Source organism: Carcharodon carcharias, chromosome 15 (assembly GCF_017639515.1).
Source record: "Carcharodon carcharias isolate sCarCar2 chromosome 15, sCarCar2.pri, whole genome shotgun sequence".
Classification (NCBI taxonomy): Eukaryota; Metazoa; Chordata; class Chondrichthyes; order Lamniformes; family Lamnidae; genus Carcharodon; species Carcharodon carcharias.
Genome location: NC_054481.1, coordinates 22,012,213 through 22,036,872, shown reverse-complemented (window position 1 = coordinate 22,036,872; position 24,660 = coordinate 22,012,213). Strand labels below are relative to the sequence as shown.

At 39.6% G+C, this 24,660-nt stretch overlaps 2 protein-coding genes, 1 long non-coding RNA gene and 4 other non-coding genes across 9 annotated transcripts in view; 2 read left to right on the top strand and 5 right to left on the bottom strand.

Annotated features, from left to right (window-relative positions):
- Positions 1–4,098, top strand: part of LOC121287741 (ras-related protein Rab-26-like) — a 351,705-nt gene extending 347,607 nt beyond the window's left edge. The window contains exons 7-9 of the mRNA XM_041205625.1: positions 53–109; positions 2,327–2,403; positions 3,287–4,098. Coding sequence (XP_041061559.1) covers positions 53–109; positions 2,327–2,403; positions 3,287–3,389 — 237 coding nt within the window. The 3' untranslated portion in view covers positions 3,390–4,098. The remainder of the gene's footprint in view (positions 1–52; positions 110–2,326; positions 2,404–3,286) is intronic.
- Positions 4,099–8,582: 4,484 nt separating this feature from the next.
- On the bottom strand, positions 8,583–15,390 carry LOC121287859. Its single transcript, XR_005945258.1, has 6 exons — positions 15,358–15,390; positions 10,712–10,806; positions 10,189–10,273; positions 9,849–9,928; positions 9,375–9,468; positions 8,583–8,727 (listed from the first exon to the last, which is right to left on the bottom strand). It is a non-coding gene; the product is annotated as an uncharacterized LOC121287859 (long non-coding RNA).
- Positions 8,800–8,891, bottom strand: LOC121288762. The gene has a single exon (XR_005945439.1). It is a non-coding gene; the product is annotated as a small nucleolar RNA SNORD60 (small nucleolar RNA).
- On the bottom strand, positions 9,535–9,626 carry LOC121288760. Its single transcript, XR_005945438.1, has one exon. It is a non-coding gene; the product is annotated as a small nucleolar RNA SNORD60 (small nucleolar RNA).
- Positions 9,991–10,081, bottom strand: LOC121288759. Its single transcript, XR_005945437.1, has one exon. It is a non-coding gene; the product is annotated as a small nucleolar RNA SNORD60 (small nucleolar RNA).
- On the bottom strand, positions 10,340–10,431 carry LOC121288763. The gene has a single exon (XR_005945440.1). It is a non-coding gene; the product is annotated as a small nucleolar RNA SNORD60 (small nucleolar RNA).
- A 259-nt stretch (positions 15,391–15,649) lies between the features above and the next one.
- Positions 15,650–24,660, top strand: part of traf7 (TNF receptor-associated factor 7) — a 69,188-nt gene continuing 60,177 nt past the window's right edge. The window contains exon 1 of one of the 3 annotated variants that reach the window (XM_041206537.1): positions 15,650–15,783. The gene's annotated coding sequence lies outside the window, so the exon portion shown is untranslated. The remainder of the gene's footprint in view (positions 15,784–24,660) is intronic. The other 2 variants (XM_041206536.1, XM_041206539.1) reach the window with 2 other exon arrangements.

Below are 24,660 nucleotides of genomic sequence, written 5' to 3'. Positions count from 1 at the left end.
ACATGAAGCTGTGACTGTCAAACACATTCATTGCCATTTCTGTCTATTAAAGGCTGATGTGACTCAAGAGAGAGCGGTAAAGAAAGAGGCAGGAGAAAAATTAGCCAAGGTACGTCGCTTTCTAAGCCACTCTTTATGTCATCTTTGAACTGTGCAGTTTGTGAGATTGTGCGAGCGAAATTCTCTGAAAGGAGGACTGCCCGAATTGTGAGAAAAAAAGGGAGAGCGAGAGAAAGATCTCGGCCCCACCAGTTGAACATGGGTTGAGCGCAACGCTTAGGTGAAAGATCATTGTACTACGCCACCCTACCGTCTGCTCTCCCTGGCCTTCCATTGCACTGTTTGCCAGTTTCAAGTTTAACCCAATTCCAGCTAAATGGGAGGTTAAGATGAGAGATTCAACATGTGGCATGATTTACTGACGGCTACGAATGATGCAATGGCATGAGATGGGAAACTGAATCAGCAGTCAGTGTGAATCTGGAATGAAAGGATGCAGAGTACGATACTGATCTGCTCTCCCATGTGTTATTTCAGCTGCTTTTGTGGTTCAGATTATTCCAATGATAGCTTACTTGCGATGTTGGAGCATAAATGTGTAAGTGTAATGAAATTTAGATGATTTAATGGCAGATTTAGTGTTCCCCTAAATAGATTTTATTATGCCAGTTATTTTTTTAAATTAAGGCGTGTGACTGACAGCATCATTTATTATAAGATTACAGATTTAATCATTCAGTACTATTTTACAATCCTGGGAAAAATATATATCAAAGTGAAAATGGGATGATTTTAACTTCATGACGAGGTGGTGATTGTACGGAGTAGATTGGCTGCTGGTTGATACCCATGGGATGAACCTACGACCAAGGAGCAAGAGTAGGCCATTCAGCCCCTCAAGCCTGCTCCGCCATTTAATTAGATCATGGCTGATCTGATAGTAACCTCAAATCTACATCCCGCCTACCCCCAATAATCTATCACTCCCTTGCTTACCAGGAATCTATCTGCCTCTGCTTTAAAAATATGCTTTAAAAAAAAGACTCTGCTTCCACCGCCTTTTCAGGAAGCGAGTTCCAAAGACACACGACCCTCTGAGAAAAAATTTCACCTCATCTCTGTCCTAAATGGGTGACCCCTTATTTTTAAACAGTGACCACTAGTTCTAGATTCTCCCACAAGAGGAAACATCCTCTCCACATCCATCCTGTCAAGACCCCTCAGGATCTTATATGTTTTAATCAAGTTGCCTCTTACTCTTCTAAACTCTAGAGGATACAAGCCTAGCCTGACCAACCTTCCTCATAAGGCAACCCACCCATTCCAGGTATTAGTTTAGCAAACCTTCTCTGAACTGCTTCCAATACATTTACATCCTTCCTTAACTAAGGCAACCATTACTGTACACAGTACTCCAGATGGGGTCTCACTAGTGCTCTGTATAACTTACGCATAACCTCCCTACTTTTGTATTCAATTCCCCTCACAATAAATGAGGGGAATTTATTCTATTGTATTACATCTATTAGCTTTCCTGATTAATTGCTGGACCTGCATACTAGCCTTTTACAATTCATGCACTAAGACATCCAGATCCGTCTACATCTCCGAGCTCTGCTATTTCTCACCATTGAGATAATAAGCTTCACTTTTATTCTTCCTGCCAAAATGGACAATTTCACATTTGCCCACATTATACTCCATTTGCCAGATCTTTGCCCACTCACTTAACCCACCTATATCTTTTTGTAACCCTTTGTCCTCTTCACAACGTACTTTCCTACCTATCTTTGTGTCATCGGCAAATTTGGCAACCGTCTCTTCATTCAAGTCATTTATATAAATTGCAAACAGTTGAGGTCCCAGCACTAATTCCTGTGGCACACTACTCGTTACATCTTGTCAACCTGAAAAAAATCCATTTATGTCTACTCTCTGCTTCCTGTTGGCCAGCCAATTTTCTATCCATGCCAATATGTTACTTCCCATACCATGAGCTTTTATTTTCCGCAATAACCTTTGATGTGGCACTTTTATCAAACGCCTTCTGGAAATCTAAGTACAGCACATCCACGAGTTCCCCTTTATCCACAGCACGTTACTTCCTCAAAGAATTCCAATAAATTGGTTAAATGCGATTTCCCTTTCACAAAACCATATTGACTCTGCTTGATTGCCTTGAGTTTTTCTAAGTGCCCTGCTATAACATCTTTAATCATTGGTGTGTTCTAAAACTGGAAGTGCGATTCACTCAGCTCAATTACTGCCCTGGTAGTGAGGGTTGGTTTCATGTGGATATACCTGACCAGCATTTATCTTCTTCTAGGAATACGGAGTGCCCTTTATGGAAACAAGTGCCAAAACAGGTCTAAATGTTGAGCTGGCATTTATGGCAATTGCAAAGTAAGTATTGGCAAATGTCAGTGAAGATTATTGTAACAAACAATATTTATCAAAGTATTACTCCTTTGGCAAAATTAATAAATGACAAAAATTAACCTGTGATTTGAAAAGGTAAGTGTCTAAGTCCCGGAAAACGAGTCTAATGATCCTGAGGACAGAATGATACATTACTGCAGGCATTCCAGGAATCAGTCCTGAAGATTTATGACTGAAAGTGGGAATTTACATTGGTAGGTATAACATAATAAATATACAATTGGCAATAACCGATATTATCGGGATAAGGTAATCAATATACATCTCTAATTTAAAATAAAAACAGAAAGTGCTGGAAAATCTCAGCAAGTCTGGCAGCATCTGTGGAGAGAAACAGAGTTAACATTGAGTCTGATATGAGTCTTCTTCGGAACTGAAGGCTTCCAGCACCTGCCGTATTTTGCTTTTATTACATGTATAATTTGCCCTGTTCATTTGCAAGAAATCACTAGATTGGATCTACTGTGGATGCAGGAAACCTGAAATAAAGATAGAAAATGCTGGAAATACTCAGCAGTGCAGGCAGCATCTACGCAGAGAGAAACAGAGTTAATGTTTCAGGTCAACAAACTTTACTCAGAATAGGAGCAAGTTAGAGATATAGCTTCTAACTTCTTCCCAGTTCTGACGAAAGGTCACCAACCAGAAACATAACTGTTGCTCTCTCCATAGATGCTGCCTGACCTACTGAGTATTTCTGCACAGGATCTGAATCTAGATTGCAGAGGCACAAGATCAGTGTGTGCTCATTTACTGTGCTGCCCCAGCCCTTGATGCAGGATCAGCATAAACTAATACAGCTCCACATTCCAGATGGATATGACTGTTACTACACTGTTTGTTACAGAGAACTGAAACACAGGTCGATGAAGTCACCAAACGACCCCAAATTCAAGCTCCACGACTATGTGAATTCGGAAATGAAAGGCACGGGTTGCTGCAGGTCATAACTGCTGCATCCTTTCTGCCAATATATTTGTACAAGACTAATTGGTGTTAAACAACCAGGACAGTTTGTCTCGTGGTTCTGCCATCTTTTGTGTGAAGTTCTTGCATGTCTGTACCTGTTGTCTGTACATTGACAAGTGTTTATCAGCCGATAAGACCTTGAGTTCATTTGGGGAGGTGGGTGGGATATAAATGGTGTTAAATCAGGATCGAAAGTACTATACTTGATTGTTTACATAATCTAAATCTGCTTTTGCTAACAGTTTGTAACAATAGAAATACAAACCTGTTCTGTTCCGTAGGACATTAAATGAATGTACATTGATGTCCGTGATTGTACTGAATGTATGCCGTGTATATTTTTAAATCCTTTACAAAGCCAATTTTCATTTCATTCGGGGAACAGAAGAGGATCCACGTGTGAAAATAAATCATGATGCCAGTGGCAGGGAAATGCAACTTGACCCCCTCCCCCCTTTTATGCATCTTGCTGAAATACTGTAAACTATTTTTTAAAACAACTACTTTAATGCGCAATTGTCAGACTTGATATTAGAATTTTAATAAATAGTTGCAACATCTGTAAAATAAAATGTTTTCCAAACAACACTCAGAAGCGAGTGAAAAAAGTGAAGTTAAAATTGATTGTTGGGCCTGTTGTTAATTATTGTGCAGCATATGCTTTTGCAGAAAGTAAAAACTTGAAAACTACTCTCATTCTAGTCTTTTTTATACTCTTAACCAAGGGATTGATTTTTACTCTTTATATATTTTTCTTTATTCACAAGAGGGACTGCAGCATTGGCTGAAAGATTTTAATATCTGAATTAAGTGGACACAGAATCCAGAACTCAAGTCTTGTACAGCTTAAAATACAGCCACGGGGCTATTTAAAAAACATAAAATAGAGCAGGAGTAGGCAATTTGACCCTCTGAGCCTGTTGCACCATTCAAAAGATCACTGATCTTCTACATCAACTGACGCTCTCCTGGATTCTCTTAATGCCTGAAAGTCCATCGATCTGAGTCTTCAATGCTGGAAATGCCTCCACAGCTCTCTTTGGTGAAGATTTTCAGCCTTTTACCTATTAGTTATGGCCCTTGGCCTATCCAAGCAGCTCCACTTATGGCATACCTGGCTACCAGATGTTGGCTGTGATGTGGCTGTCTTCCCCTTTCCAAACAAAAGGTAATTACCACTATTGGGAGGCAGGGTTAGCTCAGTTTGATTGCAGGTGATGATAGAAATCAGCTGGAAATTTCTCAGCGAATTGCTCTATTAATTCCTTCCAGGGTACAACATTCAAGGGTGTGCTGTCAAGCAAGATGTTGGTTGGGATCATGAACCTCAATACTGGGTTAAACCACCTGGACCAATATTCCTATAGCCCAAGTGAAGTTACTCACATTCTGCATCTCCTTGTACTGCTGTTGAACTAGAAGGCAGTCTGTATTGTGATGTTGGTTCACTTGAAATTAAAGAGGCACCCAAATGCGAGCTAGTGAGAAGCTTTTGTCTAGATCAACATCCAGTGGTTCCCTGCTAGAAGAGTACACACTGGGGCACCAAGTGCCTACAGGGTTGGCTTTAGCTATGATGCCCCAGCGATCAATTAGCCTGCCAACATTCACTTCCCAGCCTTATAAAACAGCAGCTACTCAGACACAGAATGCCCTGTTACCTAAGTGTTTATGTTAATATTGAACAACAGTTTATCTATTCCCTTGGACATCTCAAATACCTCAATAAACCACCTTTGCTCCATTGTAAATATCCCTATTACCCTTAGTCCCTCCTCATTGCTTCAGTGCCCAGCCTTATTTATCAAATTCAGTTGCTTTGTTGCATCAGGCTTACATACCCCAGACTGTTCTGCAATATTCAAGGCAGCATACAAACCACCTATCACTTTATGGGGCTCATGGTGTAGCAATTGAGTTGCACTTGGGTTCACTTTTAAAATCAGTTAGTGTCAATGATTTATATTTCCTGCTGTTTCACCTCATAGCCTCTGTGACAACCCATCTAAGTCAGTAAAATATGCATTTTATTTGTAAAGTTCTTTAATTACTGTTCTTGCTGAATGAAAATGCATTAGCTGATGTTTCAAGTACATTTCAACCATCTAATTCACTACAGATCAATCAGACATTGAATGTTCAACACTGTAGCAGGATGTAATGTAATCAATGTGGAGTTAGAGTGCCCTCTGCTGTAGATTTTATATCAAAAATGATGGAGTTTTTGTTGTACCTTTAGATGTAGTTGTCATTGTCAATTTCCTTCCATAGCAAGCTATCAACCCAGGAATGAGACGTGGCCACTTCAGTATGCTTATTTACAATTCTAAAACCACACCACTATAGACATAGAATTTATATAGAAACAGACTATTCATTCCAACTGGTCTATCCCAGTGGCTATGCTCCTCCACACAAATCTCCTTTCACTCTACTTCATCTCACTTTAGCAGATTATCCTTCTAGCTTTCCCTTAAATGCATCAATGGTGTTCACCTCAACCATTCAATGTGATACCAGGTTCCATGCTCCAACAACCTTCAGTTCTTTTCAGGAATTGAGTTGGATTTCACTCAACAATCCCTCTTGGAATTGTGGGGAAAGGGGGAAGGATTCTGGAGGGGTATAATGGTTGACAAGGCCTGCTGTTGCCCACACACCCAGATCTTAATTTTCCTCCACTCATTCCTTCTGGGAGTGCCATTGGCTGACCCTTCTCTCTCATGTGCAGTCATTGTCCATTTGAGACGCTAGTCAAATTTGCATTTAACTGTATGGTTTTTTCACACATTCATGTTCTTAAGCTAAATGTCACTCCACATATCTTAAGATAACCCTGCAAATGCATTACCAGAATCCACCCCCCCCCCCCCCCCCCCCCCCCCCCCCCACCACTTACTTCTTTCATGGGATGTGGGTGCTGCTGGCAAGACCAGCATTTGTTGACCAACCCTAATTGCCCTTGACTTGAGTGTCTTGCTTGGCTATCTAAGAGGGCAATTAAAGCTAACCACATTGCTGTGGGTCCAGACTTGACCAGGTAAGAATGGCAGATTTCCTTCCCTAAAGAATGTTAGTGAGCCAGGTTGGTATTTATAATAATGGTAGTGCTATATAAATACAAGTTTTTGTACTGTGCACCATTTATAAAACTCAATTTTATGCTTTCTCCTCACCTGTAACTCACTTTCATGAATTATCTATTCATCCACAAATTATTAATTGTATACTCCAATTCCTTAGTTTTCCTGCCAAAACGTAAGCCTGTTATCAACACCACTCACTTGCCCATTGTGTCTATATATCTTCCACAAGGAAGATATAGACAGAATGTACCATCAGCAAATTTGGAGAGGGTCTCTGAAAGATTATTGAATTGAAACATCAAGTTAGTTTCTCTCTCCAGAGACTGCCAGATGTTGATAATATCCAGCAGTTTCAAGCATCCAATATTGCATTTGAATTCAGAGATTTTGTTCCCAGTATCCAAGTCTAAAATCATATATATATGTGGACCAAATACCCTTTCTTGGGTACACTTTTCTTCAGCTGAGGAACCATTTACCTTGTCAATTGGCTTTCAATGCTGCTACATTTTCTCATTAGGGTACCAAATTCTACAAGTGCCTTTTAGTGCTGCCTTGAGAATTAAAGAAATCCACTTTGCTGTTATTTCCTTTATTCAATTGGTCACTACTTCAAATTTCCTGCAGTTAGCTAGTGCAAGGCCAAGTCATTTTAATGCAAGTATATGCACAATAAGCTTTTGCCTATTTTTGCTGTTCCAAGATATGAGCCAGCCCATTTGAACATTAGACACTCAGCTGACCAGATTTTGTTACGTCTCTATTACCTACTTAACCACAGTCTGTTTCAGGAAGAGATGCTTATGAGGTGGAATCCAATTTGTGAAAAACTGGCATCTGAAAAATGTGTTTTTTTAAAAATTTGGAATAGAACCTCTCCCTTTCCACATCCAAGTTCAGAGAGCCCAGGCATACATCACGAGCCATGGGTTTTGGATCCCCACTCTGCTAGGATACTTAGAACGTAACCAGATAAAATCTTGCAACTTATCACTGCTAGGCTTCCCCAGCCAAGACCATGGGGCCGTTTAGCTTGCTGTTACGTAAATAGAATCTTATTCAGCTCTAGCCACCTGGATTTGATCAAACCAATTAGGCTCAGATACTATGTGATCCCAATCTCAAACCATAACTTTCTCCCCTCACCCCCAGGATAGACACTGACCATTAAACACACAAGTTTGAACTCTCAAGCATTCTCCAACTCAAATTGTGCCAGTTGCCATAATTATTAATGCATTAAGACACTATAAGTCCTCTTGTTGGAGGCACAAGGCCATAGCACAGACATCATTCATAGGTATTACCAAACCATGTATATTTGACCGTGCGTTATTGTAGCCATCCATAATTCCCAGCACCGTGTTTCCCTTTCAACTCATTCCAGAGATATCAAAGACCAATGCCCAGTGACACACTTTCACTGGTCAGCAACTGCTCAATCCAAGTATTGAAGGGACTTAAATGGAGGCATCAAATCACTGCCGTAGTGTTTAATAGCTTGTCATGTTTTCATCTCAGCTTTTGCTGAATTATGCATCTGTTGCAAAATGGAATGATTGGCAAGATCAGCCATTGCTTAGAGGTAGCGCTTAGATCATGGGTTTTATCTATTAGATGAGATATTTAAAAATGATGCCTACCCAATCTTTTAGAGAAAGCGTAAATGATTCCATGGCCTTATTTAAAGAGCAGACAGGGGCATTTTCCTGGTGTTCCTTTAACCCTCAACCAAGACCACAAATAGATGAAAAAGTCATCTATCGTAATGAACGTATTAGCAATGCATACTTCGTTTACACACTCTTTTCTTAGAGTTGACAGAGCTAGCTATAAAGAGTAATGATCACATCAACTCATATTAGGCAGGCAGCATACCCTTGAGCATAGTGGTTCTGGAAATATTGTAGGACCCGGTCAACTGGATGCTCAACTTGCTTTTGGGTATTTCCTATGGAAGCAACTGAGCTTCTCAATCTGGCAATTCAACATAAATTTCTCTTCAGCTGTCCCAAGTGTTAATATTCCCAACAGTGCCAGCTGAGCAGAAGTTAATGGAGATGTGGTTTAAAAAATGTGAAGACCTTGTTTAATGACAATTGAGTTCTTTATTCAGTCAAAATACAAATGAATCTTGATGATTATGCTCCCAGTAGGTGTTAGCTTTGTTGCGATTAGATAATAGACTAATTTGTCACACACATTTCGGAAGTGACCCGGTCAAATTCATAACCTGTAACAATTAAAGCATTTGGTCAGTAACGTCACGTGCTTTCAATTCTATGGCATACAATTAAGTGCAAATGAGCCTCAGGCACAAAAAGTGTAATCAAGCATTGCTTTATGCAACACTTTCATTGGAGATGTCAGAAATAAAAGAAAAGCTCATCACAGGCTCAGCATTTGTGAAGTTCCAAGCAGTTAGCATTTTACACAACACATACCACAATAAAACACCAACTTCAAATTGAATTTTTAAGAATAACATTACACACATTCCAAGTTGCACTGATTAACTATTTCAGAAAAGTGCCTCAAATTCATCAATATTTTCAATAAGTTTGGAATCCATTGCCTACAAACAGGATAGTGTCTGTATCAGGCATGGTCAGTTGAACCTTGGTTTTTATTGATCTTACAATAATTAAAAGTGAAGAATGGTGCTCTACATTAGTGAGCGCCTCAGAAGAATACTGTCCCCTCATATTATACATCTTATTCTTGCTCACCATAAATAAAAATCACCAAAACACAGCGAGAACCTTTTGTTATTTAAACAGCATATATGATATAAAAGCTGGCACTTCTAACATCAAAATTCTACAGCAGTCTGTGCATTATCAACCACAACTATAGCCACCTCTTTAAGTTAACACTTACCACAGCTCTCATCATTATCTGCTGGCAGACTGCTACCGCTGAAATATCATCTAAGATGCTGTTGCCAGTGTTTCATCAGCAGTTGCCACTGTGTCTGAAATTATCCATAATAGTGTGAGCTCAAGTAGAACAATAATTAATTTACACTGCTTTTAAAATTAAGCCTCAGCCACAAAATAATAATCAAGCATTGCTTTAATGCAACACTTTCATTGGAGATGTCAGAAATACAAGAAAGGCTCATCACTGGCTCAATATTTGTAAAGTTCTTTTAAAAAAAAAAGCAAATTTCCTGCTATGATGATGTATTCCTTTAGGTGCTCAACATTTTACACTGGCACCTCAATACACAGGCCACTTCACCCATTTAACATACAAGGGCAATGACCATTAAGTGAGCAATGTATATAATCTAGATTAGATTAACTATAAACTGGTTCTAGAAATCATCCTATTATGAGTAATTAATCCTACCTGTGTACATTGCCAGCAGACTTGAAATTTCATCAGAGATGTTGTTGCCAGTGCTTCATCAGCATTTTATTACTCATGACCTGAAATCACCCATAATAATGTGAGCTGAAGTAGAACAGTTAGTAATTCATGCTTTAAAATTGAGCCTCAGCCCCAAAATAGTAATCAAGTTTTGCTTAATGCAATACTTTCATTGGAGATGTCAGAAATTAAAGAAAGGCTCATCACTGGCTCAACATTTGTAATATTCTTAAAAAGGCTAATTTTCTTCTACTATAAAGCATTCCTTTAAACTTATTCTGAATTGTGAAATCATCCTATTACGAGTAATTCATCCTACCTGTTTACTTGCCAGCAGGCTGTTGAAATTTCATCAGACATGTTGCTGCCAGTGCTTCATAAGCAGTGTATCACTCACTCCCAGCCTGAAATCAATAATAATAGTGTGAGCTCAAGTAGAACAATAATTAATTTACACTGCTTTTAAAATTAAGCCTCAGCCACAAAACAGTAATCAAGCATTGCTTTTATGCAATACTTTCATTGGAGATGTCAGAAATAAAAGAAAGGCTCATCACAGACTCAGTAATCAACATTCAAACAACTTTACATAGGCAAAATAGAATCCTGACCAGTGCTTCAACTTTCTTAATTCAGGGACACAAACTCTCAAACATGGACATCGTCCACAACGGACAAATGTGAAACTTGATTGTTTTCAGCCAAGCTGTTAATTTATTACGAACACTGAATTCCTTTGACTGTTACGGGATACATAAAAGTATCTATAAATACAATAAGGCAACATCTGAAAGCCTCCCTCCCAACAGTTTTTGTTAGGTATCCTCTCCAGATATACTTACAGTAGCTGTGACAATCTGCAGGCATATATGCACTTCTTCCAGTCCATCCCAGAGATCTAAAAATAACAGTTCTGCCATCAGTTTTCAAAGGACACCTGGAAACAGAAAACAACCTAGCTTATGAAATAACATGTCTGATCTGACCATTTGTAATAGTTTAACAAAGATTAATTAACTCAGCTTTTCACTTGATCGACTGTGACAGTTAAATATGTACCATATGTATACATTTCTGGCCCCTTCTCTGCTCACCCCATCCCTCAACAGCAAAGTCCACTCTCACCTTCCCACCTAGGTCACTGTGTTAGTCGTGTGATAAAGTGGTTTCAGCACTTAGACAGTACATGGTATTATCACAGCACACTGGCACAGGTATTAACTGCACTAGAGATAAACAATTTAACCACCAGATGGCAGCATGTCTGATAATACTCGAATCAAGTCGAAACACCTCCAACTTAAATTGTATAAAGAGTGCCACACCCACTTGCTGTGGTCAGGTGAAATGCTTGTTCCACGATAATATTGACAAAGATATGTTCAGGACTCCTACATGGATTTACAGCACAGTGACAGGCCATTCAGCTCAAATAGTCTGTGCCAGAGATTTTATTCTCCAGACATGCTTTTGATCCTATTCATATAACAGTATCAGCATATCCTCTCTCATGTACTTATCTAGCCTCTCCTTAATGGAATCTATCTATTCTATCCATCTCAACCCCTCCATGTGAGTGAATGCCACCATCAGAAGCTCAAATTTCCAAAGTTATGAGTTGTACATGCACAATGTTTCCTTCCAATTCTTTTTCTGAAAGTTAGCATCCCTGCACTTACATATTTAGCTCAAACTGCCATCAGGTTTTATTAACTACACAATGCATTTGTGCCTGATGGGAGGGGTGGTTAGGGATTCAATGGTAGCCTTCAAAATGGGACTGGATAAATATTTGAAGCAGAAAATGGATTGCTCTTTGAAAGGGTCAATGCAGACTTGATAGGCCAAATAGCCTCCTGTGCTGCATGATTCTATTTGTTAAGAAATCAGTTACTGTGTAAGTGCAGATTATATCTGACACAAATTAATCACCATCATTGCAAAATTATTAATACCCATTGGGAAAACGGTTCAGTAATTTCCAATATTGACCACAGCTAATGGTGCAGTAACTGCGACAAAAAACCCAAATTACATAACAAGTCAGTAATATTGTACAGATGCAGGGCGAGATTTATATGGCAATTACTTTCAGGCTAGTTGATCTGCAGCATCAAGTGTCACAAAACAAATATTGTTTTAGAATCTGATTCAAATTCAACTGCACTGAAAAACTATTGTAAAATGTGTTCACTATTTGGGCTTTTACTAAGTTAGTAATTCATTAAATACAGGTAAGCTTTGAGTGACTCAATTAAATTGCAGTTAGTAATTAAGTGTAGCCAAATGACATGTATAAATCAGGGTGTCACAATCTATAGAGTGGTCTGTCCAAATATCTGAAAGTTACTAAAAGAGAAAATAAAGATAAACATGTATAGTCTATACCCCACTTTGCAACAGCAGCCAAACTTTCAAAGTATTTCATTTGCATAGCATGTTCCGGGACACCTATATATTCCATTTACTGCTACTCCCAAACAACTGGAAAGAGAGAATTACAATATTGTTTGAAAGTCTATATCTGATGAAAAGCAATAATGGACAGCCCCAAGATTTGTCTGGCAACTAGTTAGAGAACACATGAAATATGGGAATGTTAGCGCTCCATGCATCGAGACCAGAGATGGCACATGCACAGCTATCTCTATGGTGTCCAGGCATCTGCCATCGACAAGATATTGTGCTTAAACGCAGCTGACTAAGAAATGTAGTATTCCCAGTTAGCAATACATCCAAAACACCCACATCCTACTGGGCTACTAACTCCCTAAAGTGGCTGCATCTTTTGGAACCAAGAATACTGCAACAAAGCACTAGGATCTCATGCTGGACCTTGTGTTCCATATAAGGACAAAGAACCCTCCCACTGATTACCACCTACTGGATGAGAGACAACTTCAACGTCATCAAGGGTATGGGAAGCAATGGCATGGTGGTATTGTCACTAGCTTTGTAATCTGGGGACCTAGGTTCAAATCCCACCATGGCAGGTGGTGAAATTTGAATGCAATTTAAATAAAATTCAACGTCATCAAAAGTGACTCAGTAGCACCACTACTGAGCCCCGAAGAACATCACTAGCAGCCTGGGCTTACAACAGGTGGGAGGGAACCAAGACAGAAGAAAACACCTTGACCCCAGCATTACTAATCGGTCACAGGTGCATCTGCCCGTGACAGTATTAGTAAGAGTGGCTAACAAGCAGTCCTTTTGGAGGAATTTCAGTCATTACACTGAGGGCATATTTGATCATGCCATGCGGAGTGTGTGTTGGGGGAAATGGTAGCATAGTGGTAATCCAGAGACCTAGGTCAATGCCCAGGGGACATGGGTTCAAATCCCATCATGGCAGCTACTGGAATTTAAATTCAATTAAATAAATCTGAAATTGAAAACTAGTCTCAGTAATGGTGATCATGAAACTATCATTGTTGTTAAAACCCACCTGGTTCACTAATGTCCTTTAGGAAAGGGAATCTGCCAAACTTACCTCATCTGGCCTACATGTGTCTCCAGAGGTCTGAAATGACCTAGCAGGCCACTCAGTTCAAGGGAAATAAGGGATGGACAACAACTGCTGGCATTGCCAGTGATGCCTACATCCCATTAAAGTATAAACTAAAAATGTAGCACTATCACCATGCCAAATGGAATCAATTCAAAAGGTTCAACAACTCAAAACTGGTCACTATAAGGGGCTGAGTGTGGTCAGCAGCAGGAGAATTGTATTACCTGATGAAACTACAACATAGGACATGATCGTGCATTCATGTCAAACAGCAGAAGCTTCATGCTATAGAAAGAGATCACACATCCAATAGCTCTGCAATCCCACCAAATGCAGTCATCAATGGCAGTGGAACCCAGCAAGTCTGTGTAAAAGGCTGGAGGGTTTGTAACCATATTCAGCCAGAACTGCTGAGTGTAAGATCCATTATGTTGCCACCCCATCCCCAATAACATAGCTGCCAGTCTTCATCCAATTTGATTCACTCCACGTGATACCAAGAAACAGCTTAAGGGCTGGATACAGCAAGGCTTTGGGCCCCAGCAACATTCTGGTGGTGGTGGTGTGCTCCAGAATTAGCCACACCCTTAGCCAATCTGTTCCAGTACAGCTACAACACACATTTACCAGGCAGTGTGGAAAATTGCCCAGATATGTCCTGTCCACAAAAAGCAGAACAAATTCAACTCAGAAAATTACCACCCAATCAGCCCATTCTTGATCATCAGTAAAGTGATGGAAGGCATCACTGACAGTTCTATAAAGTAACACTTACTCAGCAATAACCTGCTCGATGATGCTCGGTTTAAGCCCCACCAAGGCCACTCACTTCCTGACCTCATTATAGCCTTGAACCAAAGATGACCACCTCAGATTTTCCAGAATTATCCCAGATTTTTTTCCTCTTCATGTAGTCTTTCTGTCTGCACACACGTTGCAGCATGTTGGTGACGTGGTCAGGGCTGCCCAGCAGATGTACAAGCTGGCAATATCCAAGCCAGTGCAGATCACACAGTGGTAATATCACACACAGTACAAGGATTGTCCAGTCAGCTGTCACCAACACTCCACCATCTCACTCTCAGGTCTGCAAACTATCCCCCCCCACCAGCTCCAATGGCATCACCAAAGTGTCCCTTAACTTTTTATTACACAAGAGTTGGTCACATCTAAAAAAAAAATCCAGCAAAACTGGAGTCAGTGGGCCTGAATAAGGGTCATGCGGGCTCTCTGCCAACATCAGCTCTGTTTCTCTCTCTACAGATGCTAACAGGCCTGCTGAGTTATTTTTCCCCAGCATTTTGTTTTTGTTGCAGATTTCCAGCATCCGCAGTATTTTTCTTTTACCTGGAGTCAATGGTAATCTGGGGGGGGGGGGGGGGGGGGGGGAGGTAGGTGGGGAAGAGACTCTCCCCTGGTTAGAACTATACCCAGGGAACACGGTCGTGGTTGTTGGAAGTCAATCATCTCAGCTCCAGGCCATCACCTCAGGAGCTCCTCAGGGTAGTGTCCTCGGCCCAACCACCTTCAGCCGCTTCATCAATGACCTTCCTTCCACACCCCCCACCCCACCACACACAGCCCGCCCGGCCCCAGCCAGCCGCCCTCGATTTACCATCAGAATCAATTTATTTAAAAGAGCCATACCGACTCAAAACGTTATTCCACCCCCCCACCCCCGCCATCTCTCTCCACAGATGCTGTCGGGGTGGCTGAGTATTTCCGGCATTTTTTTTGTTTTTGTGTCGGTTAGACTTTCCCGGGGCAGGCCCGAGGCGAGCGCGGGGATTGTCCAGTCCGAGCATGTGGCCTGGCCAGCATTAAAACGCCGGAATTTATTCACTGATTCGTTTTAAAAGTACACCCCGATTGATTCTGACCCCCACCCAAACAGAAGTGCCTGCTGATTTATCCTTAATAAATATCTCTACAGGGCAGCAGCCGCATCGGCAAACTCCCGCAGCAACTGACACCAACCTCTCTCCTCGGAGTCTCCCGCCGAAAGGATGACTTTTCTCGCATGTTCGGGAATGCACGGTACCCACCTGTCAATCACCCACTGTCCCGCCTGCCGATTGGACGGGGTGTTAATTGACGTCTCGTCTGACCAATGGCCTTCGCAGGTCGGAAATAGTCCGACCGTATCCTATCCAATGAACCCCGGCGCAGGCGCGGGGAAGGGGAGGGGGGGGGTAGTGATGCCGCGGTGCCTGCCGGGTAATATAGTCCTGGCCTCCGCTCGCCGCTGTCTGGAGGAGGGGAGGGGAAACTACTGCGCCCGGCGCGCCCCGCGGCCCCGGCGCATGCGCAAGGGAGCTCGGGTCGGTCGTTCGTTAGTTCCTTGAAATTTCTGCCAGTTGTTGGACGATGGGGTTTGAAAATGTCAAGCGGAACGATTTGCGGGTAAGAATATAAGTTGGGTAAAAGGAGTGGTTTTTTTTGCGTGTGCGGAGCACTTTTCACGCAATTGAGTTAAATGCAGTGACTGGAGGACTCTTCAAACGTTGGGTAAATGGATCCAGAATTGGAGGCTGATCTGTCAACACAATTCGTCCGAGAAGTGGCTTCCAAAAAGGGGGGGGGGGGAGAGGAGAGACTCGGTCTTGACGGGTGGATAATTTTAGCCGCCGTCCCGCTCCCCTTTCCCCATCTCCAATATAAGGGGAGAAATCCTGGCCGTCGCCCCCCCCCCCGCCCCCCAAAACCCACCGGACTTCCCTCCCGGGTCCTGCTGCCCGCCGGAATACACAATCCGACCTTTGTCAAACAGCAGGTACTGTACTGGCACCGTGCCAGCCTGCTGCGTGCGTGTGAGACACAAACCTGTCCTCCCACTTGCATTCAAATAAGTAGCCTGACCAACCTCCTCTTGCTGATCAGGCATTTGCAATAATACAACTGCATTTCTTACGCCAACCTCCCTATCTCTCATTGCAAGGGGTCTTTGTCTCACATTTCAAATCGTAATTTGAGCTCTGGAATTCCCAGCCCCAAGCATCCTTACCTCTCTCCTTTTAAGATGTTCCTTTAAAGCCTACCCCTTTGACCGTTTTGGGAAGTATTTACTTCCTTAAAGGCCATACACAAAATGCAAATTCTAAGAACTACAGCAAATATGTCAGTTTTTTAAGGAAAGTGCAATGTGTGTTTATGAAGTTGGATGCAATGTGTGCGTTAAGTAGTTTCAACTTTTTTGCAGAAACATAAAAGGAAGCCTGTTGGTATGTGTAATGCGCAAGTGAAGCATGATTTTATATATGTCTTTTAAAACAACAGTATTGCAAATTGCCCCAGTAAATGCCAGCAGAATCTAAGGACAAAGCCTATCTGGCACTGGGTAGTTTGCTATCTCACTCCTCTATAAACTGAAAACGGTAGGGAAAATGCTGAGACATCTGTCTGTAGTTGGACAGTAAATCTGTCCATAGAAATTGGTGCATATAGAGACATGAAGTATAATTACTGAGGATATTCTCCCATTCATTTATGAACAAGAACCCAATCAGTTGAAAGTCAATTTAGGCTGCAATTACTGTATGTAAATCCATAGGGGTAACTATACTTTAAGATAGGTCAACTTTATAAAATTGCTGCTGGGTAGGATTTCCCCATCTTTTCACACTGATTAAACAATTAAAAGGGAAAGTTAGCTGTAATACTACATCATGATGAGAACCTTGCCTAATATAATCTTGAAACAATAAATGAATTCTGTGGGACATGCTTTCTAATGAGATTCATAAACTTTTTCCCCAAAACTTACAGTGAAACTACTGAATTTGTGAGTTTCTGCTTACTACTGCTACATCTTAGATCAGCAATGCCTCAGCTCTTTGGAGAATAGCAGGACCAGCGCTAGCCACTGAATTTTATGTGTTGTCTCATTTTTGAGTAATATCTATGGTGCATTAAGTTTTGCAATTCTGGTTAAACATCGTGACATTGTGTTAACTTGAGTAATTGTGGTGTCCCATGATAGAAAGAAACCTTTTTAGTAACTGCTCAACTATTGCAGCCAGGGGTTTCCCTTAATTGCTGTTCTCCAGTGTTATGATCCTCGTTGTGGAATAGTAGTGATGCTCTTTAGGATCTATTTTTTTATTTTACCATTTATCTGCAATTTATTACCGTAAATGCCATTTGTTATTCATTTGATCAGTCATTTGGTTCTTGAATGTACTGGAGACTCTGTATGACATTCATCCTCTTGAATGTCATACAGGACCCCCAGTACATCCAGCCTTTCTATCATTCCTTAATATCTTCCTGTCAAGAATGTTGATAAATTATGCAAGCAAAAGGGACCTCCCATGACATTGCAATAGCTAGTGAATTTAATTACCATTTATAGCCACCATGTCTTTATCCATTTTACAGCTTATCCTTTCATTCCTAAAATTTTACTAATTCCTTTATAAATTCTTGGTCAAGTGCTTTCCAAAAATCTAAACCTGTAATTTGCACTAGGCACCTTTCATCTACAAATTTTGTTGTGGCTTCAAAAAATGTTTTAAATGATCTTGTTCAGCATAGTGATTTAAGTTTAATTTTTCGAGTGGAGACCACTCGAATGATGGCCAGCTGAGATCCACAAGCATTCTGCTTGCTCTAGAACCTCAGACAGTAGAAGTTTACTGTTTAAAACATCCAGATGAGCAGGCAGGTAATAAATTACCTTTTACAGACTACATTCTGCTGACATGCTTTCCAGATCAAACTTTACAGCTTAGCAGTAAAACAACTACCATCAAATTATCCATGTATAGCCACAATCCACTGTCCCATCTGCTTTCAATTGTGCCATTGGGTATTTTTTTAGGTGCTGCACTAATTTATACTCTGCAGTTATAGAACTTGTTCTTGAGTGCATTGGAATCTTTGGAATTTTATTTCAACCATTTGCTCTCTTTAAACTGTTAACTTTTTAAAAATTTGTTCTTGGGATGAGAACATTGCTGGCAAGGAGGGTTTGGAAGGTGTTGTCTTGGTGGGTTGCTACAGTGCATCTTGTAGATGTTACACACTGTTGCCGCTGTGTGGCAGTGGTGAAGGGAGCAATTCACCAAACTCCTTCGACAGCCTTCCAAACCCATGACCTCTATCATCTAGGACAAGGGCAGCAGGTAGATGAGAACATCACCACCTGCAACTGCCCCTCCAAGTCACACACCATCCTGAATTGGAAATTATGCCATTCCTTCACTGTTGTTGGATCAAAATCCTGGAACTCCCTAACAGCACTATGGGTGTACCTACACCACATGGACTGTAGCAGTTCAAGAAGGAAGCTCACCACTACCTTGAGGGCAATTAAGGATGGGCAGTAAATGCTTGTTTAGCCAATGACACCCAAATCCTGTGAAAGAATAAAAAAATGTTTAAGGTGGTGGATGGGGTGCCAATCAAGTGGGTTGCTTTGTCTTGGATGGCGTCAAGCTTCTTGGGTGCTGTTGGGGGCTGCACTAATCTAGGAAAGTGGAGAGATTCCATCACACTCCTGACCTGTGCCCTGTAGATGATGGGCAGACTTTGGTGAGTTACTCACTGCAGAATTCCCAGCTTCTGAATTGTTCTTGGAGCCACAGTATTGATATGGCTGGTCTGGTTAAGTCAGTGGTAACCCCCAGGTTGTTGGTGGTAATAACATTGAATGTCATGGGGAGCTGGTTAGATTTGTTGCAGATGGTCATTGCTTGGCACTTGTGTGGCTTGAATGTTACTTGGCACTTATCAGCCCTTCAAAACTGTAGGCCTGGAAAACAAGTTGCTCTCACCAGTTATAATCTGTAACTCACATGTTGTGGACTTGTGAAAAGGGCAGCAAATTTAAAAGCTGTGGAGAAATTGTAAGTTGTTAAAGTTATATTTTTTTTGTTTGCATTGTCCACGTAATGACTTATTTTAAAGTGACATTTACATTTTTAAAAAATACTTTATGTTGATAAATTATCTGGCCTTGTCTCCTTTTATTAAATATTTTTTGTTTTACCTTCTATTGATCAGCTAACTTGGCCTTCCAGGGCCATGACATTTATTCCTGCCTGAAGGTTGAAAGAATCTTTATCTTTGTTGTTTCCAAGTTAATCTAATTTCTAAGGCATTATGTGAGATTCAGATTCCTGCCAGAGGGCCCCTTGTCTTTTTTTTACAGCAGCCTGATAATCTATCAATTGTGCTAATGCTTTATAAAAGTCAGTATTTTTTTCTGCATCTTCCTCAACATTGTCTGCCTGTTCCAAAGCTACAATTTTAGATATGCTCTGACCTTAGCAAAACACCATTTTAAAGTTTAAAAATTGCCGACGATTCTTGTAGCGTGCAGAAATGTTGATGACTTCTTGAAAACATTAGTTTATAGGATTATAGGTTTTAGTTTATAGGATTTTGTAATATCTTCCTATTCTTAACAACCAGTTTATTATTATCTAATTTGGGAATAATCTCGGCCTAGCATAGCAATGACACATTGTTACTATCAAAGAGATTATACTTTCTATCCCAGGCTTCTGCTGTAACCTCATATTGTCACGTTATTTTTGAATTCAGGTACCAGTCCATGAAGATGATATAAAGCCTTAGTCTTGATAACTGAATTATTGACAAATTATTTCTAGTTTCTGCATGTTTAGACTTTAGTTTATTTCTGTAACTTTGGTTTTAACTTTATTCCTTTGCTGTTTCAAGTTCTATTTTGTTTTTATGATTATATTACCTCCCTCAGAGAATTCCTTATAAAAAGTGTCCAGTAGTTGCCTTTCCATTGGTGCCATGTCGGATTGTTGCCATTAAGTGATACTGTGCCAGTGTTACATTGTTGTAGCCTGGTCATTTGTTGTTGGAGTATATATTCTTGGCTTCCCCACAGTGTGACTGTATTGAAATAGGAATTTGTGACAATAAACTGACAATATATTGTTACAGCAGAAGCCTAGGATAGATAACATAATCTAATTGATAGTAACAATGTGTCATTGCCATGCTAGCCCAAGATTATACCCAAAGTAGATAATTTGTTCTAGATAATAATAAGATGGTTGTTAAGAATAGGAAGATATTTAAAAATCTTAGAAACTAAAGGTGTGTTTTCAAGGAGTCATCAACATTTCTGCACACTACAAGAATTGTCGGCGATTTTTAAACTTTAAAATGGTGTTTTAAATTCAGAGCATATCTAAAATTGAAGTTTTGGAATAGGCAGACAATTTTGAGGAAGATGCAGAAAAATTACTGACCTTTATAAAACATTAGTACAATTGATAAATGCCATTGTCAATGTCTGAACCAGGGATCAGAAGCTGATCTTGAATCAATACAAACGTCACTTTCTTGATTTTTCTGGTGGAAGCATTTCCAACAAAGAAACTGCACTAAAAATGTGGTTAATGTATTTCCTGTTTTCACAACATTCTGTGTATAAATGCCGTGTTCTTGATCTCTATCCTACTTCCTGCAATTTATCTCTTCCAATTTATCTTTCAAAACAGTCTATTTTATCATTGCAAAAACAGAATTACCTGGAAAAACTCAGCAGGTCTGGCCTTTAAACATTTTTTCACAATAAGACACTTGCAAAATATCAAATTTTATTGTTCCTTCCTTGTACCTTTAGCATAAAATCAGATCTGAAGATCGCCGGCATTGCAAATTATAGTTCACTCGCTACCTAGAGAGTGTTGCTAAATAATGGGGGTCCTGCTACCAAATATAGAAGGACAGAAAATGATGTCTGCTGGGTTATGCAAGAAGCAGCTCCCTGCAATAAAGTAGTATTAGGTTTATCTTGTGGTACAAACTCATCAACTGACATAAATTCCTAAGGGTGCCATAATTTACTGATGAACATAAAGTTTACTGTTTTTGCCATGAAATGATGTTTAGGTTTCACCACATAAAAGGAGATGGTGAAAATTGCCCTAAGTTTGTGAGGTCTGAATTATAATTTTAGAGTGCACTGAATTTGAAAGCACGGCTGTACACTTTGATTTTAATCAGAGTGTAATAATTGCGTTCTTTCAAACCCAATATCTTAGCACTCCATGATATAAAAGCAAAATACTGCGGATGCTGGAAATCTGAAACAAAACTAGAAAATGCTGGAAAAACTCAGCAGGTCTAACAGCATCTGTGGAGAGAGAAACAGAGTTAACGTTGGGAGTCCGTATGACCGTTCCTGGTCAAGGGACCTTCCCTTTGGAGCGTTGAATAAATTGAACATGTTTGTCACTTTTCTTTATCAATGAACATTGTTGTTGGATAATGACACATCTTTTCCAAGTTATCAAGCTCTCCTCTTGACTCTTCCCCCATGCCTTCATTCAAAGTAAGCATTTCAGAGTTGCTTTTACAGAAGTGGGAAAAAAAGCTTTAGCTGAATTAGTTAAGTCTGAGATTAAATTACAATGGTTTTGTTTGGAAGGCCAACAACACTGTGCATTTTACTTAATGTTATGTTGTATTAATGTAAACTGAAAAAGTGGGCAACATTGCAAGTCAACTATTTATGAAATTATGAATTGTTATATCACTGTGGTTTTTAAAGGCTGAGTTATTTAAAATCCCAGAGGCAAACTTTAAACAACTGTCATAATCTATATTTTCAATTGGTGTGCTTTGAGTTGCAGCTCTAAATTCAGGAATAAGACCACCAGTTCCTGAGAGGTTTTTATATCAAACTAAATGAGACATTTATTAATTTACAACAGATTAAACACATGGCTACAAATTACTACTATCATAACATTTAACAAATTCCCAGATTAACCTCCACTAAGGCAACAATAACCAATAGGCTTACCAGACACCAGACAAAATGTTTTCACCGTACAAATTCAAAATGGGGTTCCTTTCTATTTCATTCCTTTGCAGACAATTATACGGACTCGAAATGTTATCTCTGTTTCTCTCTCCACAGATGTCTTTAGACCTGCTGAGTTTTTCCAGCCTTTTCTATTTTTGTTATCATAGCACTCCATTTGACAGTGACCATATAACCTCTTGTGTGGAATATCTGCAAAAAGCCATGGAGCAGTTCCTATCCTTTGTTGCTTTTTTGACTAGCCCATGTGTGCTGGATGATTTTTAAAAAAAAACTGATTTCACTTACCAAAATACATCAATTCATGAAAATTTGTAACTTAATTTAGTAGACTTTATGGATCACTACCTATTAGTGAAAGTCCAAGCAATGTTATTTGTATATCACATTTCATGTAAAAATACTGAAAAAAATATTATTCACCAGATTGCAAGTATGTATCTAATATTCTACAAGAAATAAAAAATGGAGACTTAATTTAAAATAAATAGGTCTTCTATTCCGTGCCAGGCAGTGATCATGTTACTCAAGCTGAAATATACCATTGTGTCCTTACTTTGAGTATCAGCTCCGCTGTCTTAAAATCTCAAATGTGGCAAAATCATGCTCAGCAAACTGAGTCCATTTTAGATTTAGAGAGAATGCTGCAGTTTGATGCAACATAATTTGCATTGCAATGTTACCCACTTTTTCAGTTTACATTAATACAACATAACATTAAGTTAAATGCAAAACAAAAACAAAAATACTTGGAAAAACTCAGCAGGTTTGGCAGCACCTGTGGAGAGGAGCACAGTTAACGTTTCGAGTCCGCATGACTCTTCAATAGAACTAAGGAAAAATAGAAAAAAAGGAAAAATAGTAAGTTAAATGCATTGAGTGTAGTTGGCCTTCCAAACAAAACCACAGTAATTTAATCTTGGATTTAACTAACCCAGCTAAAGCTTTTCTTTCCATTTCTGTAAAAGCAACTCTGAAGTGCCTACTTTGAATGAAGACATGGGGGAGGCAAAAGAGGAGAACTTCTTAACTTGGAAAAGATGTCATTATCCAACAAAAATGTTCATTGATAAAGAAAAGTGACAATCATGTTCAGTATATTCAGTGCTCCAAAAGGAAAGTCCCTTGACCAGGAAATAATAATTCATAGCGTCAGCTAAGGTTAAAAACATTACAAATGTGAAGGTGCCACTTATTTCACACACATTACGGCTTACTTTGTAAAGAAAAAATGTGAAGAATACTCCTTAAACAAAAACACTGTATCAGTCACATTTTTGTTGAGATGACAAAGTTATTTTGAAAATACCTGTACCATCTCACCCTGACACTCTGCTCCCCATCTTACCCCTGCACTAGCATTTTGCCTGCCTTCATTATTTCCCCCCATCTCACTCTTGTGCAATTATTTTCCCAAACTCTAACTTTGCTTGACATTACTGCACTTAGTTTTAATTCATTGTATTCAGTGTCATGGAAAGCGAACTGATGATGTAAATCAGAATTTATAATTCTCCATCATAACACATTAAATTCTTGTGCCTGTGTGCACTTCCTGACATCTTTTACCCATACAAATTCCTATGTGCATGTCTATAATCACAACTGTCTGTACAAACTTGTCACAGTGTAGTTACAACTCCTCTCCAAGAAGGTGCACTGCAGCATTAGCACTGGTTGGCTTAATTCCATCTGTATCTCTACCTAATGTGTGTGCTAGGAAATTATTTTCATCCCCTGGTTTATTATCCTGTGTTAAAACCACGATAGCATGCAGCATTGCATGATGCAAATTAAAGGTTGTTATGACACAGCCAATGGTAAAGGCTGAGTTGTTCAGATCTCAGAGGGAAACTTGAAACAACTGTCGTAACCAATTTTTGCAATTTGTATGTTTCAGGATGCAGGCTTTGAATTCAGTTATAATAAGACCACCAAGTCTCGAGGTTTTTTATAAAACTAAATTAAACATTTATTAATTAAAAGTTGTAAGCACGTATTTATGTCTACAAATTACTATGTTAATAACTTGTAAAAAAAATTTCCTAATTAACCTGACTCTCAGTTACACCTCCGTTAAGGCAATAGTAAAACACATACATTTAAACAAACCCCTGGCAAACAGGCACACTCGGGACAGTCGCATTCAAAATGAGTTTTCTTTTTCAGCCCTCGGTCCTCCCAGACAGCAGCTTGAGGTTTACAGGCTGGAGGCTTTAGATCTTAGAATCCCTCTACCTTCTACCAATAACCTTCTCTTCCTTTATACATATTTTCCTCTTTGAATGAAAATTCTCATTGTATCACTTGGTTTTTTGAACTTTACCTTTTCTAACAATAAAACCCTTTCATAACACCAATTTTATTAGTAAGCTTTGGAAAAAGCAAACACATTGTTTGGCTTCCTCTGGCTAGGTGTGATATTTCACCCATTCTTTTGAATACTTTATTTTAAAATACTAATT